The sequence below is a fragment of the Salvelinus alpinus genome, chromosome 1 (assembly GCF_045679555.1).
Source record: "Salvelinus alpinus chromosome 1, SLU_Salpinus.1, whole genome shotgun sequence".
Taxonomy (NCBI): domain Eukaryota; kingdom Metazoa; phylum Chordata; class Actinopteri; order Salmoniformes; family Salmonidae; genus Salvelinus; species Salvelinus alpinus.
This window is the reverse complement of record NC_092086.1, coordinates 84,966,601-84,994,041: the sequence shown is the minus strand read 5'-3', so window position 1 is coordinate 84,994,041 and position 27,441 is coordinate 84,966,601. Positions and strand designations below refer to the sequence as shown.

Genomic DNA, 27,441 nt, shown 5'->3' with positions numbered 1-27,441 from the left:
TTTGAGAGGAGATGAGTTGGACTCTGGGATTTTTTCTATCACATCCCTGTCTCTTAAGTTAATGTGCAAATGTGCTCAGTGAAATGCAACATCTTACTTGCTCAAATTGCCAAATTCTTATTCTCTGTGCAATATCCAGTTCACTGCAGCAGAGCCAGCTTGTTTGCTCTGAGAGAGTGTCACAAACAAATGATCCAGATCCTTACATTGATTCAACCATGGGTTACATAACATTCCAATATCCATACTAGCATACCACTTTGAATGCATGCCCAATACAACACATTGCTTCATAAGTGGTATGCTATAGATACTGGAACAGAGCACATGACAAGGCAAAGAGAGGCTACATGTACAGCAGGATACCTGGTGTCTGTGTAAAGCAGACAGGATGTAGGTAGTCTACACTGTAAGACGCATACAGCAGTGTGCTGCTGTTATCAATATGTTTTCCATGTCTTCCAACACATGGAGCCCAATGGCATTCTCACCCAGACCTCGATCGATAGAAGTCTGCTGGAATGACGCCTCGTTATCTTTTGGTATCCTGCTTTAGGCAATATCATGGAAATGATAGATTAATCCTGTCACAGGCCCTACCTAATTTAATGCTCAGTTGGTCGAACTTTTAGGACCGCATGTTTTTGTTCTCTATTGCCTTTCTGTTACTCCTTACGTTATTTTATTCATGAATGAATGTGCAGCATTAGTGCCAGAATTCTTGATAAAGGCCACTGTGGCCTTTAAGGGCACTCGGTCACAACTATTAGGGAACAGAAAATAAGACCCATGTATAACCCCCACAGACGTTAACACTGTCTTTTTGGTCTCTGCATGTCCCCCTATCCAGGTACAAGGAGCTGGTGACAGGCACGAGGGCCAGAAGAATCATTGCTATTTTATGGATCCTGTCCTTTGTCATCGGCCTCATCCCGTTCCTGGGTTGGAACCTGAAAGTTTCTTCCTGCCGTCAGAATGTCTCCAGCAGCCTGACAAATGGCAGCTCTGTGGGGGAAACCAGTACCACTATCGCCCCTCTGGTGGACGATCTGAGCAGCATCAAGCTCACCTGCCAGTTTGAGAATGTGGTGGACATGCACTACATGGTCTACTTCAACTTCTTTGGCTGTGTCCTGCCTCCTCTGCTCATCATGCTGGGCATCTATGTGAAGATCTTCACTGTGGCCCGCATGCAGATGCACCAAATTGAGCTCAAGTGCTCGGTGAGCAGCAATAGGTGCAGCCACCATCACGGGCTGCTTCAGCGCGAGATCCGTGCCGCCAAGTCTCTGTCCATCATCGTGGGGCTGTTTGCCCTATGCTGGCTGCCCGTGCACATCCTCAACTGCCTGACCCTGTTCTACAAGGACCTGTACAAGCCGGCCCCAGTCATGTTCATAGCCATCATGCTGTCGCACGCCAACTCCGCTGTCAATCCCATTATCTACGCCTACGGCATCCAGGACTTCAGGAACACCTTCCGCAAGATCCTGACGCGTCAAGTCCTGTGTCAGAGGGAGGAGCTCTACCTCCACTCCTCCAATGGAAGCAGGCGGAGCAGAGACCAGATCCACATGACCATTGACCCATTACTCTGAGGGGTGGGGTTGCAGGGGGCATGAGCCTTTACTGTAAGGGCAGGCAACGGGGGCATGAGGCTACTAGTCCTGCCGACCATTGACCCTTTACTTCATAGGTGGGGCCCCAGGCCAGCCGTGTAGCTCAAAACACTACCTGTGTTCATGTTTTTGTTGTATTTTATTTTTGAATGCCATTTTAAGTGAGATTAGAAATGTTTACAGAACAAAGCGTGGGGGTATAATGATATACAGTGCCTTGAAAAAGTATTCATCCCCTTGGTGTTTTTCCTATTTTGTTGCATTACAACCTGTAATTTAAATGGATTTTTATTTGGATTTCATGTAAGGGACATACACAAATTAGTCCCAAAAAATGACTTGTTAATAAAATTACCCCCCCCCCCCCCCCCCCCGGAAAGGTCGTGCATGCTTATGTATTCACCCCCCTTTGCTATGAAGCCCCTAAATAAGATCTGGTGCAATCAATTACCGTCAGAAGTCACATAATTAGATTGCACACAGTTAAATAAAGTCCACCTGTGTGCCACATGATCTCAGTATATATACACCTGTTTTGAAAGGCCCCAGAGTCTGCAATACTACTAAGCAAGGGGCACCGCCAAGCAAGCGGCACCATGAAGACCAAGGAGCTCTCCAAACAGGTCAGGGACAAAGTTGTGGAGAAGTACAGATCAGGGTTGGGTTATAAAAAAATATCAGAAACTTTGAACATCCCACGGAGCACCATTTAAATCCATTATTAAAAAATGGAAAGAATATGGCACCACAACAAACCTGCCAAGAGAGGGCTACCCACCAAAACTCATGGACCAGGCAAGGAGGGCATTACTCAGAGGCAACAAAGAGACCAAATATAACCCTGAAGGAGCTGCGAAGCTCCACAGCAGAGATTGGAGTATCTGTCCATAGGACCACTTTAAGCCGTACACTCCACAGAGCTGGGCTTTACGGAAGAGTGGCCAGAAAAAAGCCATTGCTTAAAGAAAAAAATAAGCACACGTTTGGTGTTCGCGAAAAGGCATGTGGGAGACTCTCCAAACATATGGACGAATGTACTCTGGTCAGATGAGACTAAAATTGAGCTTTTTGGTCATCAAGGAAAACACTATGTCTGGTGCAAACCCAACACCTCTCATCACCCCGAGAACACCATCTCTGCAGTGAAGCATAGTGGTGGCAGCATCATGCTGTGGGAATGTTTTTCATCGACAGGGACTGGGAAACTGGTCAGAATTGAAGGAATGATGGATGGCGCTAAATACAGGGAAATTCTTGAGGGAAACCGGTTTCAGTCTTCCAGAGATTTGAGACTGGGACGGAGGTTCACCTTCCAGCAGGACAATGACCCTAAGCATACTGCTAAAGCAACACTTGAGTGGTTTAAGGAGAAACATTTAAATGTCTTGGAATGGCCTCGTCAAAGCCCAGACCCCAATCCAATTGAGAATCTGTGGTATGACTTAAAGATTGCTGTACACCAGCGGAACCCATCCAACTTGAATTAGCTGTAGCAGTTTTGCCTTGAAGAATGGGCAAAAATCTCAGTGGCTAGATATGCCAAGCTTATAGAGACATACCTCAAGAGACTTGCAGCTGTAATTGCTGCAAAAGGTGGCTCTACAAAGTATTGACTTTGGGGGGTGAACAGTTATGCACGCTCAAGTTTTCTGTTTTTTTGTCTTATTTCTTGTTTGTCTCACAAAACATATTTTGCATCTTCAAAGTGGTAGGCATGTTGTGTAAATCAAATGATACAAACCCCCCAAAAATCCATTTTAATTCCAGGTTGTAAGGCAACAAAATATGAAAAATGCAAGCCACTGTATGAAGCTGAATAGATTGACAATAGATCTGTCAAATATGCCTTGAATGTGGAGCATTATTTATGAGTTAAGATGAGTATCAGGCCAGGTGATGAAAAGCTAGCCTGGTCCCAGATCTGTTTGTGCCGTCTTACTAACTCATTGTCATGGCCATAGGAGTTAGCAAGACCACACAAACATCTGGGACCAGGCTAGTGAAAATGTACTTTAAAGCTGGAATCTGTACTTGGTAAAACTGCCATGTACGTTTGCAATATTACAATAACAAAGTTACTTCAAACAACGAATATTCTTTTCCCCCTCTGACATCATTGCACGCACGATAGAACAGCAGAGTATGTAGGCCTACTGCAATTGTTTTTACTACGATGCTGGATGCTCCTCTCCTCCGTTTCATCAACAAAACAAAAACAATAACACATGCTCTGGGGCGAACAGTGGCACTGTTCTACCTAATGCGGATTCCAGCTTTAACTGTTGAAGGATTTTTATTTTATTTTGTTGAAGCTAACTGGATTTGCAGGACTGTGAAATTAATCCACTGATGAATTCATTACTATGAGAACACCTAATTTACCATTCCTACACATTGACCATATCATAACTTAAAACACATTTTTCTAAGTCTTAACTTTCAAAAAATAATATGCATCAAGTGTTCAATGTTTACTGTTTGGTATTTGATTAGTCATGTAGCTAAAATTTGAGAAACCTGGCTGAGGTGTGTATTGTATTGTTCGTCATGGGCTATATCGGACTTCTTCAGTACTGGTGTTGCATAAAAACATACATCGGAAACTCTGCCCAGTGGAACCATTTTCGACTAAACAGCAACATGTCAAACAACACAGCTCGGATTGGGAAAGTATATTTACACATAATATAAACTTGTGGTGTTATTGTGCTCTGCTTGAATTTTGCAAATATCATGGCTTCTTTAGCTTCATGGAGAAAGCTCAGGAATATACAGTATGTGGTGGGCAGACTGAGTAATGTGAAAAAAATTCATCTAAAATTCAGAAACAGGATATTTAGTGATTCGCAAGAAAATCACGTCAACCTTTTAACTTACAAATACATGCCTCATTATTTGAAATTCTTGATTACTTAGTTATGTAATCTCCCTTTTTAAAATGATAGATTTACATTATTATTCCTAACAAAATGCTGACATTTTTTGGGAGTCTTGTTCAACATAGCCTAAATCATATCAGAAAACAAATCTGTGTTACTTATTGTTATACAGTTGAAGTTGGAAGTTTACATACACCTTAGCCAAATACATTTTAACTCAGTTTTTCACAATTCCTGACATTAAATCCTAGTAAAAATAACCTGTTTTAGGTCAGAATGACTTATTTCTGCTTTTATTTCTTTCATCACATTCCCAGTGGGTCAGAAGTTTACAGAAACAATTTAAAGGCAATGCTACCAAATTGAGTGTAACTTGGGTCAAACGTTTTGGGTAGCCTTCCATAAGCTTCCCACTATAAATTGGGTGAATTTTGTCCCATTGAGCTGGTGTAACTGAGTCAGGTTTGTAGGCCTCCTTGCTCAGACACGCTTTTTCAGTTCTGCCCACAAATGTTCTATAGGATTGAGGTCAGGGCTTTGTGATGTCCACTCCAATACCTTGACTTTGTTGTCCTTAAGCCATTTTGCCACAACTTTGGAAGTATGCTTGGGGTCATTGTACATTTGGAAGACCCATTTGCGACCAAGCTTAACTTCCTGACTGATGTCTTGAGATGTTGCTTCAATATATCCACATAATTTTCCTGCCTCATGATGCCATCTATTTTGTGAAGTGCACCAGTCCCTCCTGCAGCAAAGCACCCCCACAACATGATGCTGCCACCCCCGTGCTTCACGGTTGGGATGGTGTTCTTCGGCTTGCAAGCTTCCCCTTTTTCCTCCAAACATAACGATGGTCATTATGGCCAACCAGTTCTACTTTTGTTTCATCAGACCAGAGGACATTTCTCCAAAATGTATGATCTTTGTCCCCATGTGCAGTTGCAAACCGTAGTCGGGCTTTTTTATGGCGGTTTTTGGAGCAGTAGCTTCTTCCTTGCTGAGCGGCTTTTCAGGTTATGTCGATATAGGACTCGTTTACTGTGGATATCACAAGGTCCTTTTCTGGGTCCTTCACAAGGTCCTTTTCTGTTGTTCTGGGATTGATTCGCACCAACGTACGTTAATCTCTAGGAGACAGAACACGTCTCCTTCCTGAGCGGTATGACGGCTGCGTGATCCCATGGTGTTTATACTTGCGTACTATTGTTTGTACAGATGAACGTGGTACCTTCAGGCACTTGGAAATTGCTCCCAAGGATGAACCAGACTTGTGGAGAAAAAAATATATATATATTCTGACGTCTTGTTGATTTCCCCATGTCCAAAGAGGCACTGAGTTTGAAGGTAGGCCATGAAATACACCCACAGGTACACCTCCAATTGACTCAAATCATGTCAATTAGCCTATCAGAAGCCATGACATCCTTTTCTGGAATTTTCCAAGCTGTTCAAAGGCACAGTCTATGTAAACTTCTGACCCACTGGTATTGTGATAGTGAAATAATCTGTAAACAATTGTTGGACAAATTACTTGTGTCATGCACAAAGTAGATGTCCTAACCGACTTGCCAAAACTATAGTTTGTTAACAAGAAATTTGTGGAGTGGTTGAAAACGAGTTTTAATGACTCCAACCTAAGTGTATGTAAACTTCTGACTTCAACTGTATATTACACATCTGAATGTCACCCTCTTCCCTTGGCATCCCTAGAAGGTCCATAATACAACCCTCACATGGACTGACACACACACCTCACATGGACACAGCTGTGATTGTTTGCCCACCTGGCAAATTCCTGTGTCCTGGAACAAACCAGGTGGCTTTTAATACTCAATATTGTCAAACTGTAGGATCAACCACTTCTACGGTGTACGGTCTGTCCTAGCATAACAGCTAAGAGCCATGTGGCTCCATTCCCCTCACTCAGTAAGAACTCCTAAATACACCACTTCACTACACCAAGCCAAATCAGTCAATGCAATGCTGAGGAGGTCCCTCTTTGTTGAACGAAACAAGTTGGGGTTGCTCTTTAATTTCAATTCTTGAATTTGAATTGGCCACACCTGACAGGAAGCAACATTGGAATTGAATTTGCATTAAAGAAAGTAGAATTAAATTCAATAAATTTATATTCTGCTTCCTTCAATTAAAATCCTGCTTCTTTTGGGGTGTGGCCTACAAATTAAATTCAGAAATTTTGAATTGACACAAACCCTGCAGGGAACGCTAGGCCTAACGATATTGTAGGGTTTACAAGTCCTTGTTCTGTGAAAGACAAAAATATGCTTCATTGTTGTAATTGTATTTTTGTACGAGTGAGTCTGACACAGTGTTGTGAAATAGACGGTGCATCGTTCTCGGTTTGAAGATGTCTCCCTGTACTTGACCACCAACTGATGAGCTTGCCTTTGTTGTGTTGGTTGGCATTGTGGACAATGGCCTCTTTTCTAAGAAGCTGTGACAGTCTATTTTCCTTTCAACTGGCTGAAATTAGATGTGGTTTTCTATCAAAAACAGGAAACCAGACATCTACAAAATAAATCCAGTTTAACGAGACCCAGTTTGGATGTGACGGCACACAATCTGTGCTAAAATTAGGGTGGTTTTCCTCTGCTATGAGAAGGGCCTCCTTGCTGTGATATTAAACTGTGTTGTGTACTGTTTTTGTGTTCACAAAGTTAGATTGAACGGGATCTTAAGCACTTACAAATTTGTACAAACATATTGTACGAATTGGAATTCGCAACTTATCATATAAACGGCAGGAGAGGAAAACAAATTGCAGGATGTAACATATTGTGAAAATGTCATTGCGAAAATTTTGGGGGACCAGTTTTTGATAGTAAACACTACTTTCAATACTTCCTGAAATTATACAAAACCTCTGTAGTATCACTTTAACTTCTAAAAGGAATATTAGCACAGGGGTCCAACAAATACAGTATTTCCATTGTGTTTAATTTCTTAGTTTTTCATTTCTTCACCATACACATCAACCTTCACCTCTACAACTTCAAGGGCTAAACTATAGGAGTGTGCCAAACTTCAAGTACATTCCATTGGAGAATGCACTGTACTGGTATTACTATTATTTGTTCATTCAAATGTGACCTTAGCATCAAGATAAGGGCTCAATTCCATTACAATTTAGTAAACTGAAATTCCAATTTCCTTAAATGCTTCTTACTGAGAAAAATGTGGAATTGGTGTTTGTTTACTTCCGGAGTTGATTGAATTGAAATGGAATTGCCCCAACCCTGCAAGATACTGTGGGTTGTAAAGCCTTCAACAAGCCTGACTTGTGAATGAAGGCTTCCAACGATTTAAGAAGAAAACCATACAAGAACAAGCTGATGTAGTTTTCCAACCTGTGTGTTTGCAAATGTGTTACAGTATTGATGTCACTAACCAGTAGCCTAAACAGTCAACTGTGGTTCAAATCAAAGTGTATTGGTTGTGTACACATATTTGCAGGTGTTATAGTAGGTGCAGCGAAATGCTTATGTTACTAGCTCCAACAGTGCAGTAGAATGTCTGAACGTCAATGATGTTCAATTATTATTTCACTCAACTGACAACTAAACCAATACTGCTATTTAACATGAGAAAAATCTGTATGGTGAATTATTTTGTCAATAAAAGCTATGTATGACTTGCCTGGTTAAATAAAGTTAAAGGTTAAATAAAAAATACAAATAAAATGTTCATATTGTTACAAGTCAGAGTCATATTCTTACAAGAAGAGTTTACAAACCTACATATAACGACCATTTTCATATAAAAGGAGAGTCTTAAAATAGTCAATGAACAGATGCATATTCTCTGGCAACAGATTAAGAACACGAACACTCACAAAAAACAGCAAAAAAATTTGTCTTTTGATTTTCAGAAAGCGGAGAACCACACCAGAGTTCTAGAAGAACAGTACAATGACCTAAAAGCCATAAAAGTAATCTTCACACATGCAGACAGACTGGAGGAGACCATACAGCAGCAGTAGGCTTTGCTTTTTAAACATCTTTCCTCAGGATGTGCTGTTGTAGCTTGGTCTCAGATGGTGCTGTGTGGCTTTGAGTCTGGATCAGTGACCTGTTGGGTTGTGCTTTGGGTCTGTAGCTGCGGTCTGGTCTTCTACATGTAGGTCTGGATGAGTGACCTGGGGGTCTGGTGCTCTACGTGTCAGTTCTTGCTGCTCTCCCAGAAAGGATGCTGGACATCTGCTGGTCAGACAGGGCCTCCTGCTGGGACAGCTCCATGGCCTGACTGAGGTAGGCAGCCAGGATGTGCTTGCACTGACACAGGAGGAGGAATGTTAGGGGGGGGGGGGGGGATGTGAGTGAGTGAGAGAGAATAAACCCTGATGAAGGCAGCTTAGTAAATCTATTGGATTGGAGTCATGAGAGTATGCAGCTTTTCTTTTGTGTGTGTTCAGGCAAGTTTGCAGAGATGCTTAAAAATTATGATTAATATACAGGTAACTGCCAAAATACTTTCTATCCCATTCACTTCAGTAAATGGGATAGAAAGTACATTGAAAGTAGGTTCTTCCACACAGGTGTGGTTCCTGAGTTAATTAAGCAATAACATCCCATCATGCTTAGGTTCATGTATAAAATGCCCAGTTGCCCATTATTTTGGCTAACCATGGCTAGAAGAAAAGATCTCAGAGACTTTGAAAGTGGGGTCTCAAAGGAGCATAGGTGGTTTAAAAGGTGTGTGTGTCAGTCTCAAGTCACCAGAGATCAACCCAATTGAACACATGTGGGAGATTCTGGAGCAGGCCTGAGACAGTGTTTTCCACCACCAACAAAACAGAATGGTGTCCCGTTCCTCCAATAGAGTTCCAGACACTTGTAGAATCTGTGACAAGGCGCATTGAAGCTGTTCTGGCAGCTCATGGTGAGCCAATGCCCTGTTAAGTCACTATGTTGGCGATTCCTTTATTTTGACAGTTACCTGTATGTATGACTTTTAAAAAAACGTATAGTTATTACATTTATAAAAAATGAATAACACTTCTACAATGAGTATTTGTCATACCAATGTAATAAAGGTAGGCAGAATGTATTATATTCTCCCAAAACATTGGGCAGAAATAAGCTCAGGGAGACTTCTCAGAGTAACAGTACAGTACAGTACAGTGGTGTCTCCTGCTGGGCTGTGGACCTAGAGCAGGGTCATGGTTTGTAGACTGTCCAGGCAATAGGCTCCATGCGAAACCCCCAGTGGAGACTGTGGCCCTGCCAATGGTCTGCCCTAACTAACCCATGACGGGGTCGCAATGACGATGACAGGTTCTGCAGTGCCCTTAAAACAACACAGACAGCTCTGGCTATATGTGGGAGAGAGGGGGAGTAGTGTTGTCAACCTCACTGTGAAGTATGGATAGATTCTGTATTCAGGGAAATATTCAGAGGCAGCTGAGAGTTTACGGGACTTCAGGGACTTTTTGGCTTTGTGCTCCTGAGAGTCAAACGGGATGAACATGTTTAAATGAGATGCAAAAAACAAACACTAGTGCCAGGGTCTTGCTAATAATGAACTGCTATACAGATCAACATGTGACTGCCTTCTGGGGGGGAAACCCTGAATGGTGGAATTCCACATCTTGTCTTGCTCAGTTATGCATGACTAGAACAGGTGGTGTGTGTGTCTGTGGTTCGTGTGTGTGTAGGTTTTGTCTAATGTCTTTGTAGTTTATGGCTGTGTGCTCTATTAATTATTAAAACATGGATTATGTCTTTGTGTTCACCAGCAGGCTCTCGTTCCTCCTGAGCACAGTGTAGGCGAAGGCTGGGCAGGAGCAGTAGTGACAGGAGGTGTAGCAGGTGTACAGCAGCCCTGACCCTCCAATCACCTTCAACAAAACAAACATGGACACTGTCAAAAACCACAGGTAGAAAGTCAAAGGAAGAGCTGGCCAAAACCACAGTTGTTCTAGAGAGTGGATTAATGGAAAAAAAATTGGTCACAGAAAGACTCTTTAAAACATATCACAGTGTTGTAGGAGAAGAGCGAGAATGTCTTGTCTCTAGCAAGTACTTAAACAAACCTATCAAACAATGATGTGAATTCTGTTTGTACTGATACTGCATTCGCCTGCCACAGCTTGAGTCAATTCCACACATGTTCACAACAGCTGAGGAGCACTGTAGACAGTAGAGCAGGGTGAGGAATGAGGTGAAACAAGCTCCTGACTTCATCTCAACCATCCCTGAGCTCCTCCAACACATCCTGACACATCCCACTAACCTTGGGGCCTGTTCAGGAGGATGTTACGTTACAGAACATTAAGATAAAAATGTATGGTGTAGAACAGATATGATTGTCTGTCAGATATAATATGGAATTGTGTCAGTTCTATTCATTCTATTTTTAGAATATAATTATATTTCATTCTATTCTATTTCTATTCTCAACGTTCACAATATCACTGAATAAACCCCTGGCATCTGGAAAAGGGATTGTGTCACCTATGGCCCCATGCAAACATTTTAAAAATGTATAGTTCCCTTTCTTCCTTGCATATTTCACTGATCTGACAGAACTAGGATGGAGAAAGAAAGGTTGTCTTCACCTATCCAATCATTTCAGATCAGCATTCCAACTTAAGGAAGGAAGGAGAGGAAGTATGCATTTTTTATGAATCCAAATGTTAAACATGTATTGGGTTTGAAAGTGGAAGACAATAATTCCATGGAGCTAGACAAGTGGCTCCAAATATTGCATATAGGCTACTCCAACACCGTAGCTGTAAAGTCTGGCACTCAAGATAGGGGTAGACATACTTTGTGCCAGACTCTCAGCTTCAGCCCCATTCTGAAGATGACGCATAAGGGCATTAATTCAGAGGATTACTCAGCCTCGTCACCACAACTAATGACTCTCAACATGACAGAAACAGGCTCCATTATTCCCCAGCCGAGACAAATTCACAGCTATGTAGTCCCTCTAAATTACCTTCTCAGTGATCTACAAAATAAAACACATCATTTGTAGAAAAGTGACGCTTCATTATAAATGAGTAACTCTTCAGGGAATATTACAATGAGTCGATTTAAAAAAGTGACAAAAGCAGAGTTGTGAGACTGTGAGCCACCCGGCTGAGGGTACTGGAGGGAGACTGTAACCTAGGGTGTGTACTCATTCACTTCCCCTCAAGGATTTAAGAACATTAAATTGGTATAAGAATACCAAAATGGTAGACACTCTATCTGCACACCAACTCAATGATTTTTTAAATACACTAGTTGAGGGGGAGTGAACCTGCGCACACTTCAGGGAGAGGGGAAGAACGGAAAATTGGCTCAATATATGGCGGATTGGCCATAGAAATATAATCTATTGTATTTCTATGGGACCGGCCCAAGCCAATCAGTGATGCTGAAGCCTCTAAAGCATTAGTCATTGAAAACCAGCTCACATTTGGGTCTTTTTTGTCCTCTGCTTGCATTTCAGAATGTGTCTCCACTTCTGAGCTCTGGCCACAAAGCAAACTTGGTAGGCCCAACACAAAACCACACTTAAACGCTCCCTGGTATTCTCCTTCCACTGTTTGGCAGCTGTTTAAGCTATCCTAGCAGGGGAATCCACAGTCAGCTAGACTGTAAATCAAGAAGCGTTACATACTCTTCAATCTCAGTAAATGAAACATGAGCTCCAGCGTGGACTGGAGTTGGCTTCTCCATTTTTATGGTAGGAATGCCAGGTTCACGCGGGACTACTTAGAGGGAAGCCGTCATGTGCCAGAGAGCTCCGAAGTTTGGAGGGACGGCTCTGTCATCAGTTCGTCACTGCCAGACCCAGTTTCAGTTGCAGCCCGTCAGGGAAGACTATAGAGAACTGCCATGGTTTGTGGGAAGTCACGACAGGCACAGGGCTGATGATTCATCTTACTCAAGGCTTCAGACTGCATCATAACTAGGGTTGCACATTTTGGGGATTATTCAGAGGTGGAAACTTTCCGTGGGAATTAACGGGAATATATGGGAATTAACAGAAATATATGCAAATTAATATAATTTAAATGTAGATGTTTGCATTGGATATATTTACCATATCATATGGAGACAGAAACATAAACCTTTTACCTTATCATAAGTAGACATAATTGCAAATGATTAAATCCTTCCAATATAAATACAAATTGAACTTTAATTAAATGAGTTGACTCTTCACATGGGATGATTTCACTGAACAACAAAAAGGGAATATTGAATGATCCCCAATGATCCTTCGCATCTCCCAAAAACGTTTAACATACATCTGTAAAATTATTGTCTAGAAACTAAAGCTTTGGTTGTCTTCCTCTCAGGCTTCCATGTCTTCTCCCTGGACCTCCTCAATGTCCACCTCTTGAACATCAGACTCATCACTTTCCAACCCTGTTGAGGATGGCTCGTTGTCAGGCCACCAATTTTTCAACCCTTGTATTGGTCAGCCTGTTGCATGCTTTGGTGTGTGTTCTCAAACAAGGACCAGTTGCGCTCTGAGGCGGCTGATGTTGGTGGGATTTGGAGGATAATGGAGGCAACAGGGGAAAGAGCCTGCATCCACAAAGTCCCTTCCACCAGGTGGCTGATGAGATATGTTGGCACGACTGCCATATTGCATCTCCATCCCAAAGCCCTTGCTTGGAAGTGTACTTCGCCAGACTGCCAAGAACCTTGCCCTCATCCAGGCCAAGGTGGCGAGACACGGTAGTGATGATACCATAGGCCTTGTTGATCTCTGCACCAGACAGGATGCTCTTAACAGCATATGTGGGGTCCAACATGTACGCTGCAGCGTGTATGGGCTTCAGGCAGAAGTCTTCACGCTTTTGATGTATTTCAGAACTGCAGATTCCTATGCATGGAGCAACAGTGAAGTGGGCAGGGCAGTACGGATTTCTTCTCTTACATCTGCAAGCAGAGTCTGAACATCAGACAGGATGGCATTGTCTCCCTCGATCCGTGCAATGGCTACTGCTATAGGTTTCAGGAGTTTCAGGCAGTTTACCACTCTCTCCCAAAATACATCATCCAGAAGGATCCTCTTTATGGTGCTGTCCATATTGGCAGACTGTGATATGGCCATTTCTTGGAGACTCCTTTCCCTCCAGGAGACTGTCAAACATGATGACAACACCACCCCAACGGGTGTTGCTGGGCAGCTTCAATGTGGTGCTCTTATTCTTCTCACTTTGCTTGGTGAGGTAGATTGCTGCTATAACTTGATGATCCTTCACATACCTAAATATTTCCTTGACTCTCTTGTAGAGTGTATCCATTGTTTTCAGTGCAGTGATGTCCTTGAGGAGCAGATTCAATGCATGAGCAGCACAGCCAATGGGTGTGATGTGAGGGTAGGACTCCTCCACTTTAGACCAAGCAGCCTTCATGTTTGCAGCATTGTCTGTCACCAGTGCAAATACCTTCTGTGGTCCAACATATGATTTGGCACAGTATTTGCAAATGTGCACAGCTTTTCCTTCTACATTAGCTGCAGTGAAATGTCTCCACACATCAGATAGTGCCTGTGGCATTTTCCTGTAAAGATTAGAAAGAAAATTGTAAAAAAAAAAATAGAATTCCATGTACAGATAAATAGTTAAGCAGTTAGATAACTCCTTTGTAAGATAAATGTTTTAAAATTAAACATGTATGGAAACAGGTGAATTAACACTCCTCAGTTAGCAGGCTCAAGCAAGCTATAACCCACATGTTAGCAAAAACTAACAAGCAAAAATTGTTAACAAGTTAGAAATTATTTAAACACACCTTGCTGTAGTCTAATATTGACTAGTTAAGAAAAAATCATGTATGTCATGTAAAATATATTCACCCCACCCAGTATTGTAATCAAAACTTACCAGAAAGCATGTAGTCCTTGGCTCAGACATGTAGTAGTGTGGGCTCAATAGCATCTCATTAGTGTGCAAGGTCTTGAGAATCAGCTGTACATGTGATGGAAGAGTGCACTGCACATGTGATGGAAGAATGCACTGTGCATGCAGAGGGTTGCAATTCCATTGAATTGGGGATAGTTTAACCAAAATATGCCACAAGACCTAGAATTGCCTTGTGTATCCCACAAAAAAAAGGTTCACTGTTATAAAGCTAACCTTTTTGATGAATTTAAGCAAAATTCCCCAAATTCCCGGGCTTCACTTCCCGATGAAAATTTCTGGGAAAATTCTGGAAATTTACCGGAAATCATATCAAATTTTATTAGTCACATGCGCCGAATACAACAAACCTTACAGTGAAATGCTTACTTACGACCCCCTAACCAACAATGCACTTAAAAAAAATACGGATAAGAATAAGAAATAAAAGTACAAGTAATTTAAGAGTAGCAGTAAAATAACAATAGTGGGACTATATACCGGGGGCACCGGTTAGTTAAGGAAAGTTTCCGACCCTTTGCAACCCTAATCATAACTCTGGATTATTTGTCTAGATTTATCATAAAGGGGTGAAACAGTGTTTCCCTTAAATTTATTTAGTAGTGGTGGACCGCCACTCCAAAAAAATATACTGTATATAAAAAAATAAAACATTTTCTGGATGGTAAAACGTTTTCAGTGTAAACTTAAAAGACTCAAACCAGATATAAAGTATGTAGAAAATACAGTACCAATCAAAAAATTTGGACACACCTACTCTTTCAAGGGTTTTTCTTTATTTTGACTATTTTCTACATTGTAGAATAATAGTGAAGACATCAAAACTATGAAATAACAAATGGAATCATGTAGTAACCAAATAAGTGTTAAACAATAATCGAAATATATTTGAGATTCTTCAAAGTAGACACCCTTTGCCTTGATGACAGCTTTGCACACTCTTGGCATTCTCTCAACCAGCTTCATGAGGTATTCCCCTGGAATGCATTTCAATTAACAGGTGTGCCTTGTTAAAAGTTCATTTGTGGAATTTCTTTCCTTCTTAATGTGTTTGAGCCAATCAGTTATGTTGTGACAAGGTAGGGGTGGTATACAGAAGATAGCCCTATTTGGTAAAAGACCAAGTCCATATTATGGCAAGAACAGCTCAAATAAGCAGAGAAACCACAGTCCATCCTTACTTTAAGACATGACGGTCGTTCAATGCGGAAAATTTCAAGAACTTTGAGCGTTTTTCAAGTGCAGTCGCAAAAACCATCAAGCGTAATGATGAAACTGGCTCTCATGAGGACTGCAAAAGGGAAAGAAAGACCAAGAGTTACCTCTGCTGCAGAGGATACGTTCATTAGAGTTACCAGCCTCAGAAATTGCAGCCCAAATTAATGCTTCACAGAGCACAGATAAATGCTTCACACACTTTCCTCATGTCTGCAAATTTATTACAAATAAAATATCACATTTACATGAGTATTCAGACTCTTTACGCAATACTTTGTTGAAGCACCTTTGGCAGTGATTACAGCCTTGAGTCTTTTTGGGTATGACTCTACAAGCTTGGCACTTTCTCTTATTCTTCTCTGAAGATCCTCTCAAGCTCTGTCAGGTTGGATGGGGATCGACGCTGCACAACTATTTTCAGGTCTCTCCAGAGATGTTCAATCAGACTCAAGTCCGTGCTCTGGCTGGACCACTCAAGGACATTCAGAGACTTGTCCTGAAGCCACTCCTGCGTTGACTTAGCTGTGTGCTTAGAGTCATTGTCCTTTTGCAAGGTGAACCTTCGCCCCAATCTGAGGTCCTGAGTGCTCTGGAGCAGGTTTTCATCAAGGATCTCTCTGTACTTTGCTCCGTTCATCTTTCCCTCGATCCTGACTAGTCTCCCAGACCCTGCCGCTAAAAAACATCCCCACAGCATGATGCTGCCACCACCATGCTTCACCGTAGGGATGGTGCCAGGTTTCCTCCAGACGTGGCCAAAGAGTTCAATCTTGGTTTCATCAGACCAGAGATTCTTGTTTCTCATGGTCTGAGAGTCCTTTAGGTGCCTTTTGGCAAACTCCAAGTGGGCTGTCATGTGCCTTTTACTGAGGAGTGGCTTCCATCTGGCCACTCTAACCATAAAGGCCTGATTGGTGGAGTGCTGCAGAGATGGTTGTCCTTCTGGAAGCTTCTCCCATCTCCACAGAGGAACTCAAGAGCTCTGTCAGAGTAACCATTTGGTTCTTGGTCACCTCCCTGACCAACACCCTTCACCCACGATTGCTCAGTTTGGACGGGCGGCCAGCTCTAGGAAGTCTTGGTGGTTCCAAACTTCTTCCATTTAAGAATGATGGTGGCCACTGTGTTCTTGGGGATTTTCAATGCTGCAGAAATGTTTTGGTACCATTTCCCAGATCTGTGCCTCGACACAATCCTGTCTCGGAGCTCTACGGACAATTCCTTCAACCTCATGGCTTGGTTTTTGCTCTGACATGCTGTCAACTGTGGGACCTTATATAGTCAGGTGTGTGCCTTTCCAAATCATGTCCAATCAATTGAATTTACCATAGGTGGACTTCAATCAAGTTGTAGAAACATCTCAAGGATGGTCAATGGAAACAGGATGCACTTGAGCTCAATTTCGAGTCTCATAGCAAAGGGTCTGAATACTAATGTAAATAAGGTATTTCTGTTTTTATTTTTGATAAATTTGCAACATTTTCTAAAAACCTGTTTTTGTTGTGTCATTAATGGGGTATTGTCTGTAGATTGAGAAGGGGGAAAAAAGTATTTAATAAATTTTTGAATAACGCTAAAGCGTAACAAAATGTGGAAAAAGTAAAGGGGTCTGAATACTTTCCGAACGCACTGTATATTGCTATTCTGCCTTAAACTTTACCCTGGTCTGATTCTCTGTGCCCTGTCACAACAAACTGAGCGAACCAAATATTCTCATGGAAAAGGTCACCTGAATTTATGATTGAGTCAATGTGGCAAACAGACAGTATCAACCTATGAGCACACTCTTAGAAAAAAGGGTTCCAAAATGGTTCTTTGGGTGTCCCCATAGGAGAACTGTTTTTGGTTCTAGGTAGAACCCTTTTTGGTTCCAGGTAGAACCCTTTTGGTTTCCATGTAGAACCCTTTTGGTTTCCATGTAGAACTCTCTGTGTAAAGGGTTCTGCATAGAACTCAGAAGGGTTCTCCTATGGGGACAGCCAAAGAACCCTTTTTAGATTATAGATAAGAGTGCAGGGACAGGCCAGTGTATTCATTAGTTTCACACCAGACACACACAGCCCAGAGCTACAAAGTAGACCTACGTCCAGAAAAAGGGGGTATAAACTAAGCTCTTCAGACTGAGTTTATTTATCTAGGTGTTATTGCAAGTCAAGCCTCTTCTCAGAAGTGACGTCCAACTGGCTGTGTCATGATTCTGGTCAGTAAAAACCTGACGTTTGAAGTTTCTCTGACATCATAAAAGCTTTGAGCTGCTGGATAAAAATAGAGGCGTGGGTTGGTGGGATCAGTGGCCAGACGCCTTCACAATGTTGCAGAGTGAGTTACCCCAAATCAAGGATCATCAACTTTTCTTGAGCGGACGGTCGGGGGGCTGGAACATAATTACAAATAATTGGCAAATTGACCGCAAGAAGCCCAAAAACCCTGGTTAAATTTCTAGTGTTGTCAAATGGAAGAAAAACAGGACGCAGGTGCCATGGCAATCCTCCAACACCAGCATTGCGACACTTGGGCAGTTGCCTCAGGTTCCCTTGTTGGATTTCCCATTATAATTGACATGCTGACTGAAATCCCCTGTAGATCAATAAAGTTAAATTCAATTCAGGGAAGAACACAATATTTCCTCCTGGCTAAGAACTCAGGGGAGGAGAGAAACAAAAGGCCCTCGACTACTGAATCAAAGTAAATCTTTACTCTCAACTCCCCAAATATGGTCTACCCTCCCTCCCTGACCCAAAACAAGGCAACTTAACCTGGTCTGGTTCAAGTTATCCCAATCACACTTACTGTACGGATATGTATCAACACTTCTGAATTAACTATTTTTCTCTGCAGACAGACAGTTCCAGGGATGGATAGAAAACAATAGCTAGGTGACAATTGCACTCAAATCACGATCTCCTTAAAGATTAGTGGTCAAAAAGTAAAAGACAAGAGGAGAGAAAGTAATCTAAGAGGAACGACATAGCTAGCTAGCATCTCTTGATTTTGGGGGTTTGTTTTTATATAACAATAAAGCCACGGAAATGAGTTACTCCAAAAATATGGGAAGATAGCACAGCTCACTGAAGGCAGCTGCCCACTAAATCTTACTCAGACATCTCCTCAGAACACCCACCCAGAGCAAATAAAACTGTCACAGTGTCAAAGGACCCCATTCGACACTTGTATATTTAAAGAGTAAATAGTATTGCAAATGGAGCAACCACACTACATGAATATGGGAAGAGTGCGATATTGGAAGACTTATCAACTTGTTTCTGCATAGGCTTTCCAACACTGTTTTTTCACTCACAGATGTTTTAGGAGAAACCGTAATAACTTTCTATGGAAATGTAGAACTGAATTTGTGCCCGGAACCACATCATGTTATAGCCTAAACATTTCCAATAAACACAACCTAATTTCACCACAGAAGTCACCAAAAACTTGAGGAGAAGGGGAATAAACAATTAAGGAATGTATTCCAAAGAAACAGAAACCACTGTCTGTTTTTAGCCTCATTGTGTTTTTTCTGTCCCATATCATTAAAGCTGTCAAAGGCGTTTACAGGAAACTTGGGTCACAATGACCATAACTGAACTGCACTGACTGGACTGGACAGGCCCTGCTATGATGCACGAGGACATGGCCTACAGGGACTCTGGGACTGGTAGGGAATGGCTATGGATTAGGTGGTTTTCCATGAGTACAGCAGTAATTAATCAGTCCTTATGTGAGGTTCTGGCATTGGTGTCAAGTGTTGGGAAGATAATAGCTTCTCATTAGGGTGTCTATAGTATACAAGAGGGTCAAAATGCTCAAGACTTAGCTGTACATTTTCCTTTCATCGCTCTTTTGTGTGAATCATGGTCGATTGATTATCAAATGTTTCACTAGGTGGTTTATTGGGAAAGTGAGTACTCTAGTGCAAAGTGGGTAGCAGATGTTCACCTGATAAGCTCTCCGTCCACTGGGGGATGAGACACAGGTGACAGAGCGCTGGTCCACCAGGTCCAAGGCCTGGAGGGCACAGGAGCCAAACACAAACCTCAGCCTGGGAGAGAGACAGGGATAGGGGACAGGCATGGAGAGAGACCAATATTAAGGCTAGCCCTCAACGTAATGTAAAAGTACTTTTAATGGAGATATAATGCATATAAACAACAACGCAGCAATGGATATAAACAAACACCTGAGAGACAGAGCGACAGACATTAAGCCTGATAGCATCATTCCTAACACACTCAGCCAATTAGCCAGTGAAAAGCAGGTAACGAAGGAATGAAGAGGTGCTACACCAAGAAAATCACCCTTCAAGAATAACATCATACAGGACAGGATGTGGCTGTGACACAGCCACAGCACCCACTATATCTGGAAATTCTCACCAACCAACCAAGAGGGGAGGGCCCTGCTATCTGGGTGACGGCATCTCCATCCCACTGTAGAAAGCACATGCCATAAAAGGCCACCCCCTCTCCCACATAACTGGTTTCCCCAATAAAGCAAATAATCCCCAGGTAAAAATAAAGGTAAAAGGTAATACTCACGCAATAAGCAGGTCATCAGGAACTGCAAAGAAAACACAAAAAAACAGTGATGGGGTTAGAATAATTCCCTCATTTTGGTTTTAAATAGGCTTTAATCTAGGATTTATTGGTAAATAATTCCTCAGAGACATAGCTTAATGAAAAATTAATTTGCAATTTCCTTTCCTTAGTTCTCATGAAGACAGTAATGGATGAGTACTGTAGTAAGGGAGGAGTTGGCTGGCTGGGCTTCTGGAGGAAATAAGGGCTTGACCTCGTTGAAGAAGCGTGTAGCTACTGCAGCTTGCAGTACGGTTTTGGAAACATAAGGAACGAGAAATAATAATAAATAATTTTCTGAAAACTAAAAGGTTACATTACTACACACCTTTATAGGGTCAGGGTTAGTGTTTCCACACGGCCATATCTCCATGTTACAGCACTTTTTTACAGAAGACAGGTGGCCACCTGTGCTAAATAGCTATCTAGCGTGCGCCGAACCTGTGTGTTTGTGTAACTGGGGAGGAAGTGTAGTTCGTCAACTGGAGGCTCACACAGACTATGGCTCTGTGTAAAACTGCTACAGTTTATCTTTTTTATTTTAAATATTCTTTCTCGCTGATATGAACGATAAGGGGCATATCAGCATACGTTTCGAAAACCGTTTCGCAAGCGATGATTATTTAAGTTTCTAAACGTTAAAACACAGCGTCGGAATTGTAGTTCACAAGCAGCCAATCGTGGGCGAAGCTAACCACTGAAAACCCTATGGATAAGAAGCAGTGGCGGTCGGTGCCGTTTAATATTTTTTTTAATGAGCATGGTCTTTTCTATTACAGCATATCGGATGACTGTCATTCATATTCCATTCACCCAGCTCAATGTAACAATAGATTTTGGATACTCGAATTTTCCCTATACCCGCCATCATGTGGTTGCTACAACCTAGCCTATGAATAAAAGTTTACAACGCAGGTTGAGAGAATTTTGAACAATCAAGGTGACAGACATTGACACATTAAAAATGTTTTTACCTTTATTTATACAGGTTTTTCTCATTGAGATAAAAATCTATTTTTCAAGAGAGACCTGGTCCAACAGCAGCAGGGGGAACAAAGTTTCAGACAAAACAACTTACATACACTAACACAACATTGAACAAAACTATAGACAAACATACAGTACAACAATTACATATTACGTAAAGAAACACAAATGGTATGACTGAAAAACAGCTGTCCTAAAGACAATTACACATCTATGATATTTACATTGGCCGAGTGTTTAAACTCCACCAATGTGACTAGATCATCACATTTTTTAATGTTCAGGAGAGAATTCCAGGACCACAGAGCTGAGTAACTAAAACTATTTCTACCATGACCTGTTCTAATTTTTGGTAGGCGGGGGTCTAGATCATCAGGGCCAGGGGATTTCTTTCTATCAATATCTTTCAGAGCTTTAAGCACTTCTGAAACAGAGAAGGATAAGAAGGAGAACCTGGCGAAGGAGTGCACAGGGGGCTCATTTATACCTTTAACCTTTTCAAATAAACTGCCTGCATCAAGAAAATGCTGATGTAAGGCTTTCAGAATAGAGGTTCTCTCAGTTACAATCTGTGTGTCTACCAATAATTGTTTGGGAAGCTGTGCATCTTTTTTGCACTCCAAACCATTCACTACTTGCCAAAATTTGGAAGGATTATTTAAATTATCCGAAGTAGATTTAAGGTAGTGGTCTGCTTTCAGTTTTCGGGTCATAGCCACACCCAGATTTCGAAGATGTTTAAAAGCCATCCAATCATCCGCCAAACCAGACCATCTTGCTTTAGCCCACATAGTATTTTGTTCCCTTATGATTTTAGTAAGTTCCTCAGTAAACCAAGGGTTCTCTCTGCCCTTAATCCTGAATTTTTTTAAAGGGGGCATGCCTATTGCATACATCCTGGAATGCGTTGTGGAAGTAAGAAAAGGCTAATTCAACATCTGGGATTAATTCTATTCTATTCCATTCAATGCTAAATACATATTTTCGTAATGACACTTGGAGATCGCTTAGATATTTTACCATCTCTCACACAGGCAATAGCAAAGTGATCACTTATGTAATTTGCAAAAATACCAGAAGCATTAAATCGATGAGGAGTATTGGTTAAGAACAAATCAATCAAAGAGGATTTCAGAGGATACTATATATTCAATTTAGTTACACTGTTGACAATCTGAGTGAGATTATAGGTATTGCATAGAATTTTGAGTTGATCAGAGCTAGATGATAACCAATCCTGACTCAGATCACCCATCAAGACAAACTCTTGCACACTCTTGTCTGTATCTAGCTGATAATGGGTGTAATCATTAGTCCAACAGTTGGACAAATTGTCTATTGGACAAAATTCAGATATGTTTATCCCCATTTCCGTTTCCGTTTAAGAAACGTTTTTCAGCAGAATACACCCCTGATCACACACAAACACAATTTACTTTCATAGCAGCCACATACAAACAGCATGACCCCTTTGATCGTTGCATAATTCCTTCTCACATCTATGCACTCTCCTCCTCTCACCTTTTCCCTTTGCTTGTGGACTTAAGTGCACAACACATCAGCTGTCTGTGACCATGTGAAAAAACTTTGCAAGCCAAACCTTAATATCATAACTGCAACACACAGCCTACATCATTGTCACTCTATTAACATCATAGTCAACATCGCTAATACAACTAATGTGTTACTAAACCCACTACAATCATGCAGTACAGTGTACAGCAAGCAGTTTAGCAGTTACACCGGCGGGCTCCGGTGGCAATAAATAAATCAAATAAAAATGTACCTTGACTTGAATGTGTTCCAGGGTTGGATAGCCATAGCCAGCTAGCTAACATAGCAGCCCTCTCTGTTTGAGCTTGGTGTTTCAGTAGGCTAAACTAACTAGCTGCAGTCACTAGCGAAGTAAATAAAAAAAAATAAAAAATGAAATATAGCTCTTGCATCTCTTTCATTTTTGAAGAAATTAATTTGTTCAAAACTGTTCAACTATTGTCTTTCTCTCTCTTTGAGTAAACTACTCACCACCTGTTATGCACCGCAGTGCTAGCTAGCTGTAGCTTATGCTTTCATTACAAGATTAATTCTTTGATCCTTTGATTGGGTGGACAACATGTCAGTTCATGCTGCAAGAGCTCTGATAGATTGGAGGATGTACTCCAGAAGTTGTCATAATTATTGTGTCTATGGAAGGGGGTGTGAACCACGAGCCTCCTAGGTTTTGTATTGAAGTCAATGTTCCCAGAGGAGGACAGAAGCTAGCTGTCCTTCGGCTACACCATGGCACTACCCTACAGAGTGCTGTTGAGGCTACTGAAGACCTTCATTGCAAAACAGTGTGTTTTAATAAATTATTTGGTGACATGTGAACATATTTTCATTGCAAAACAGTGTGTTTTAATAAATTATTTGGTGACATGTGAACATATTTAGCATAGCTTATCTAAATAATAACTGTAATAATACTACATACTTAATGAGTATATAGTTCATTTTAGTATACTGTAAACAAATGGTATCCTTTCAGTTGAGCGTACTTGCGTCTTTCTACCGGAAGTTGATGCTGTTGTATGCAACCTCTTTGCTAGCTTGTTAGCACAACAAACTACTAACTAGACTTCGGGTGTGTTTGTATTTTCAATCTGGAGTGCTAGAGTGTGCTCTGGGCGTTCGTAAATTTAAGGCGTTGTCAGATTGTCCGTTTGTAAATTCGGGGCATTCAGAGCGCACACTGGACGCTCTGGTCGAGGAGTAGGGTTAATCCGAGCGTTCTGACCTCACAACGGCATTCAAGCACCAAGCTAACTTGCTAGCTACTTCTAGACACAAATGAGAGAACACCTCACTCTGACTATTTTACTCGCCCTAGCAGAGCTGGTTAGGCAGTTTTCATGTTATCCAGAGCGTTGGTGGCTAACTGTGCTGCTGGTAACAATTGAATAATGCTTTTTTGCTGACTTTTACTGACAAAGGCCACATTCAACGGGTGTTGAGCGTTCGTAAATGCACTGGTTATTCTATGCTCTGCCTGGCACAGTCAGACGAGAGGGCTCTGAAATCAGAGTAGATAGCCAGAGCGAATTTACAAATGCACCTGAACGACTATACCATAGCTAAGCTATGAATGAAGTGAATAATCAAGTCAATAAACGTTGGATAGTTAGTTAGGTAGCATAAACTAAATACTGGCAAGGTCGATGTATTAGTAGCCTACTAACGGTACAGTAGTTAGCTAACATACCTGGTACATACTGCTGTAAAGATATGCTATGCGGTTCGTAAGGATAGCGTAGCTAACAAATTGTCAGCCAACATAACGTGCAACTTATTAGAAAAGTCATTACGTTGCTCATTATTTTCATAACATTTGTCATAATTAGTTAAAGCAGCAAATTTGAATCCGTTCTTGTCGAACTTTTGCTGCATATTTTTCCGCCATTTTTTTCAAATCTGAAAATGTTGTGAAGCCACGCTCATACAAACAGTGTAGTTTTTCCCTCCTCAAGGCAATCAAACAAGTGAAATGTCAGTATAGGGACAAAGTGGAGACGCAATTCAACGGCTCAGACACGAGACGTATGTGGCAGGTTCTACAGACAATCACGGACTACAAAAAGAAAACCAGCCACGTTACGGACACCGACGTCTTGCTTCCAGACAAACTAAACACCTTCTTTTTCCCGCTTTGAGGATAATATAGTGCCACCGATGCGGCCCTCTACCAAGGACTGTGGGCTCTCTTTGTCAGTGGCCGACGTGAGTAAGACATTTAAATGTGTTGACCCTCGCAAGGCTGCCGGCCCAGACGGCATCCCTAGCCGCATCCTCAGAGCATGTGCAGACCAGCTGGCTGGTGTGTTTACGGACATATTCAATCTCTCCCTATCCCAGTCTGCTGTCCCCACATGCTTCAAGATGGCCAACATTGTTCCTGTACTCAAGAAGGCAAAGGTAACTGAACTAAATGACTATCGCCCCGTAGCATTCACTTCTGTCATCATGAAGTGCTTTGAGAGACTAGTCAAGGATCATATCACCTCCACCTTACCTGTCACCCTAGACCCACTGCAATTTCCATACCACCACTATAGGTCCACAGACAATGCAATCACTATTACACTGCCCTATCCCATGTAAGAATGTTGTTCATTGACTACAGCTCAGCATTCAACACCATAGTACCCTCCAAGCTCATCATTAAGCTTGAGGTCCTGGGTCTCAACCCCGCCCTGTGCAATTGGGTCCTGGACTTCCTGACAGGCCGCCCCCAGGTGGTGAAGGTAGGAAACAACATCTCCACTTCGCTGGTCCTCAACACTGAGGCCCCACAAGGATGCGTTCTCAGCCCGCTCTTGTACTCCCTGTTCACCCATGACTGCGTGGCCATGCACGCCTCCAACTCGATCATCAAGTTTGCATACGACACAACAGTAGTAGGCTTGATCACCAACAACGACGAGACAGCCTTAGGGAGGAGGTGAGGGCACTCGGCGTGTGGTGTCAGGAAAACAACCTCTCACTAAACAAAACAAAAGGAGATTATCGTGGACTTCAGGAAACAGCAGAGGGAGCACCCCCCTATCCACATCGACAGGACATCAGTGGAGAAGGTGGAAAGTTCCTCGGCGTACAGATCACAGACAAACTGAAATGGTCCACCCACACAGACAGTGTGGTGAAGAAGGTGCAACAGTGCCTCTTCAACCTCAGGAGGCTGAAGAAATTTGGCTTGTCACCTAAAACCCTCACAAACTTTTACAGATGCACAATTGAGAGCATCCTGTCGGGCTGTATCACATCCTGGTACAGCAACTGCACCGCCCACAACCGCAGGGCTCTCCAGAGTGTAGTGAGGTCTGTACAACGCATCACCGGGGGCAAACTACCTGCCCTCCAGGACACCTACAGCACCCAATTTCACAGGAAGGCCAAAAAGATCATCAAAGACAACAACCACTTGAGCCACTGCCTGTTCACCCCGCTACCATCCAGAAGGCGAGGTCAGTACAGGTGCATCAAAGCTGGGACCTAGAGACTGAAAAACAGCTTCTATCTCAAGGCCATCAGACTGTTAAACAGCCATCACTAACACAGAGAGGCTGTTGCCTACATACAGACTTGAAATCATTGGCCACTCTAACAAATGGATCTCTTGTCACTTTATTAATGCCACTTTAATAAATTATGTTTACATACCTTGCATTACTCATCCCATATGTATATACTGTATTTAATACCATCTATTGCATCTTGCCTATGCTGCACAGGTCATTGCTCATCCATATATTCATATGTACATATTCTTATTCCATCCCTTTACTTAGATTTCTGTATATTAGGTAGTTGTTGTGGAATTGTTAGATTACTTGTTAGATATTGCTGCACTTTCATAACTAGAAGCACAAGCATTTCGCTACACTCGTAATAACATCTGCTAACCATGTGTACAGTACGTGACCAATAAAAGTTGATTCGATTTGACATCAGGAACTTTTGGCATACTACCTAAATCCATACTATGACTAATAAGCATACTACATACTCAATGTACGTCACAAATATTATGGTTAGCATAAGTATTCGAACACAGCTATGGTCGCTATGTCTATCCTTACGACAACTTTGCAGTATTTGTGTGTGTTATTTCTTACATTATTTGCTCAGAACGTTTCTGATATTTTTTTTTTTTCAATTTTTGGGGACGTGTGTGTGTTGTTTAGTATTACTGTACTGTTGGAGCTAGAAGCATATGCATTTCGCTGCACCTGCGACAACATCTGCAAAATATGTGTGAGCGACCAATAAAATGTTATTTGACTTAAAATCATAGGAATCTCAATGGTCCATCTGACAATGACCATAAAACAAAGCCAAAACAACAGTGCCATCTTCTGGCTGGCATGCCCGACTAGAGACTTGACAGATGAGATTCTGTACAAGGCAAACTATAACTCACTTTTAGTTTTCTCTTGGTATGTCTTCTGTATGTCTTTGAAGAGTTGTTCGGCCACCGTAGGTAAAAATGAAGGCATCTCAAAAATTAGCTACAGCAAATATACCAGAAAAAGTTTATGGGCAAAGCGCACGAGATACAAAATTGATCAGAGGTCAACCAGTCGATATAGGTTGGTCAAAGTACTGAGTTGTTTACCTCATTAGTTATTGATCTACTAGAGGGAAAATATAAAATAATAACACAGCTAGTTAGCTAAAACTCCCGGGTATTTTTCCAACTGGTTTTGTTGTGTTGTTCTTCAGGGTGGAAGTAAGCT

At 41.8% G+C, this 27,441-nt stretch overlaps 2 protein-coding genes across 2 annotated transcripts in view; one reads left to right on the top strand and one right to left on the bottom strand.

Annotated features, from left to right (window-relative positions):
- LOC139532389 (adenosine receptor A2b-like) overlaps positions 1-8,153 on the top strand; it is a 29,092-nt gene extending 20,939 nt beyond the window's left edge. Inside the window, exon 4 of the mRNA XM_071329908.1 lies at positions 851-8,153. Coding sequence (XP_071186009.1) covers positions 851-1,598 — 748 coding nt within the window. The 3' untranslated portion in view covers positions 1,599-8,153. The remainder of the gene's footprint in view (positions 1-850) is intronic.
- Positions 7,439-27,441, bottom strand: zswim7 (zinc finger, SWIM-type containing 7). Its single transcript, XM_071329936.1, has 5 exons — positions 27,126-27,441; positions 20,144-20,165; positions 19,545-19,647; positions 10,254-10,358; positions 7,439-8,793 (listed from the first exon to the last, which is right to left on the bottom strand). Exons 1-5 carry the CDS (start codon positions 27,199-27,201, stop codon positions 8,674-8,676), a joined length of 426 nt encoding a protein of 141 aa, XP_071186037.1. The 5' UTR covers positions 27,202-27,441; the 3' UTR covers positions 7,439-8,673.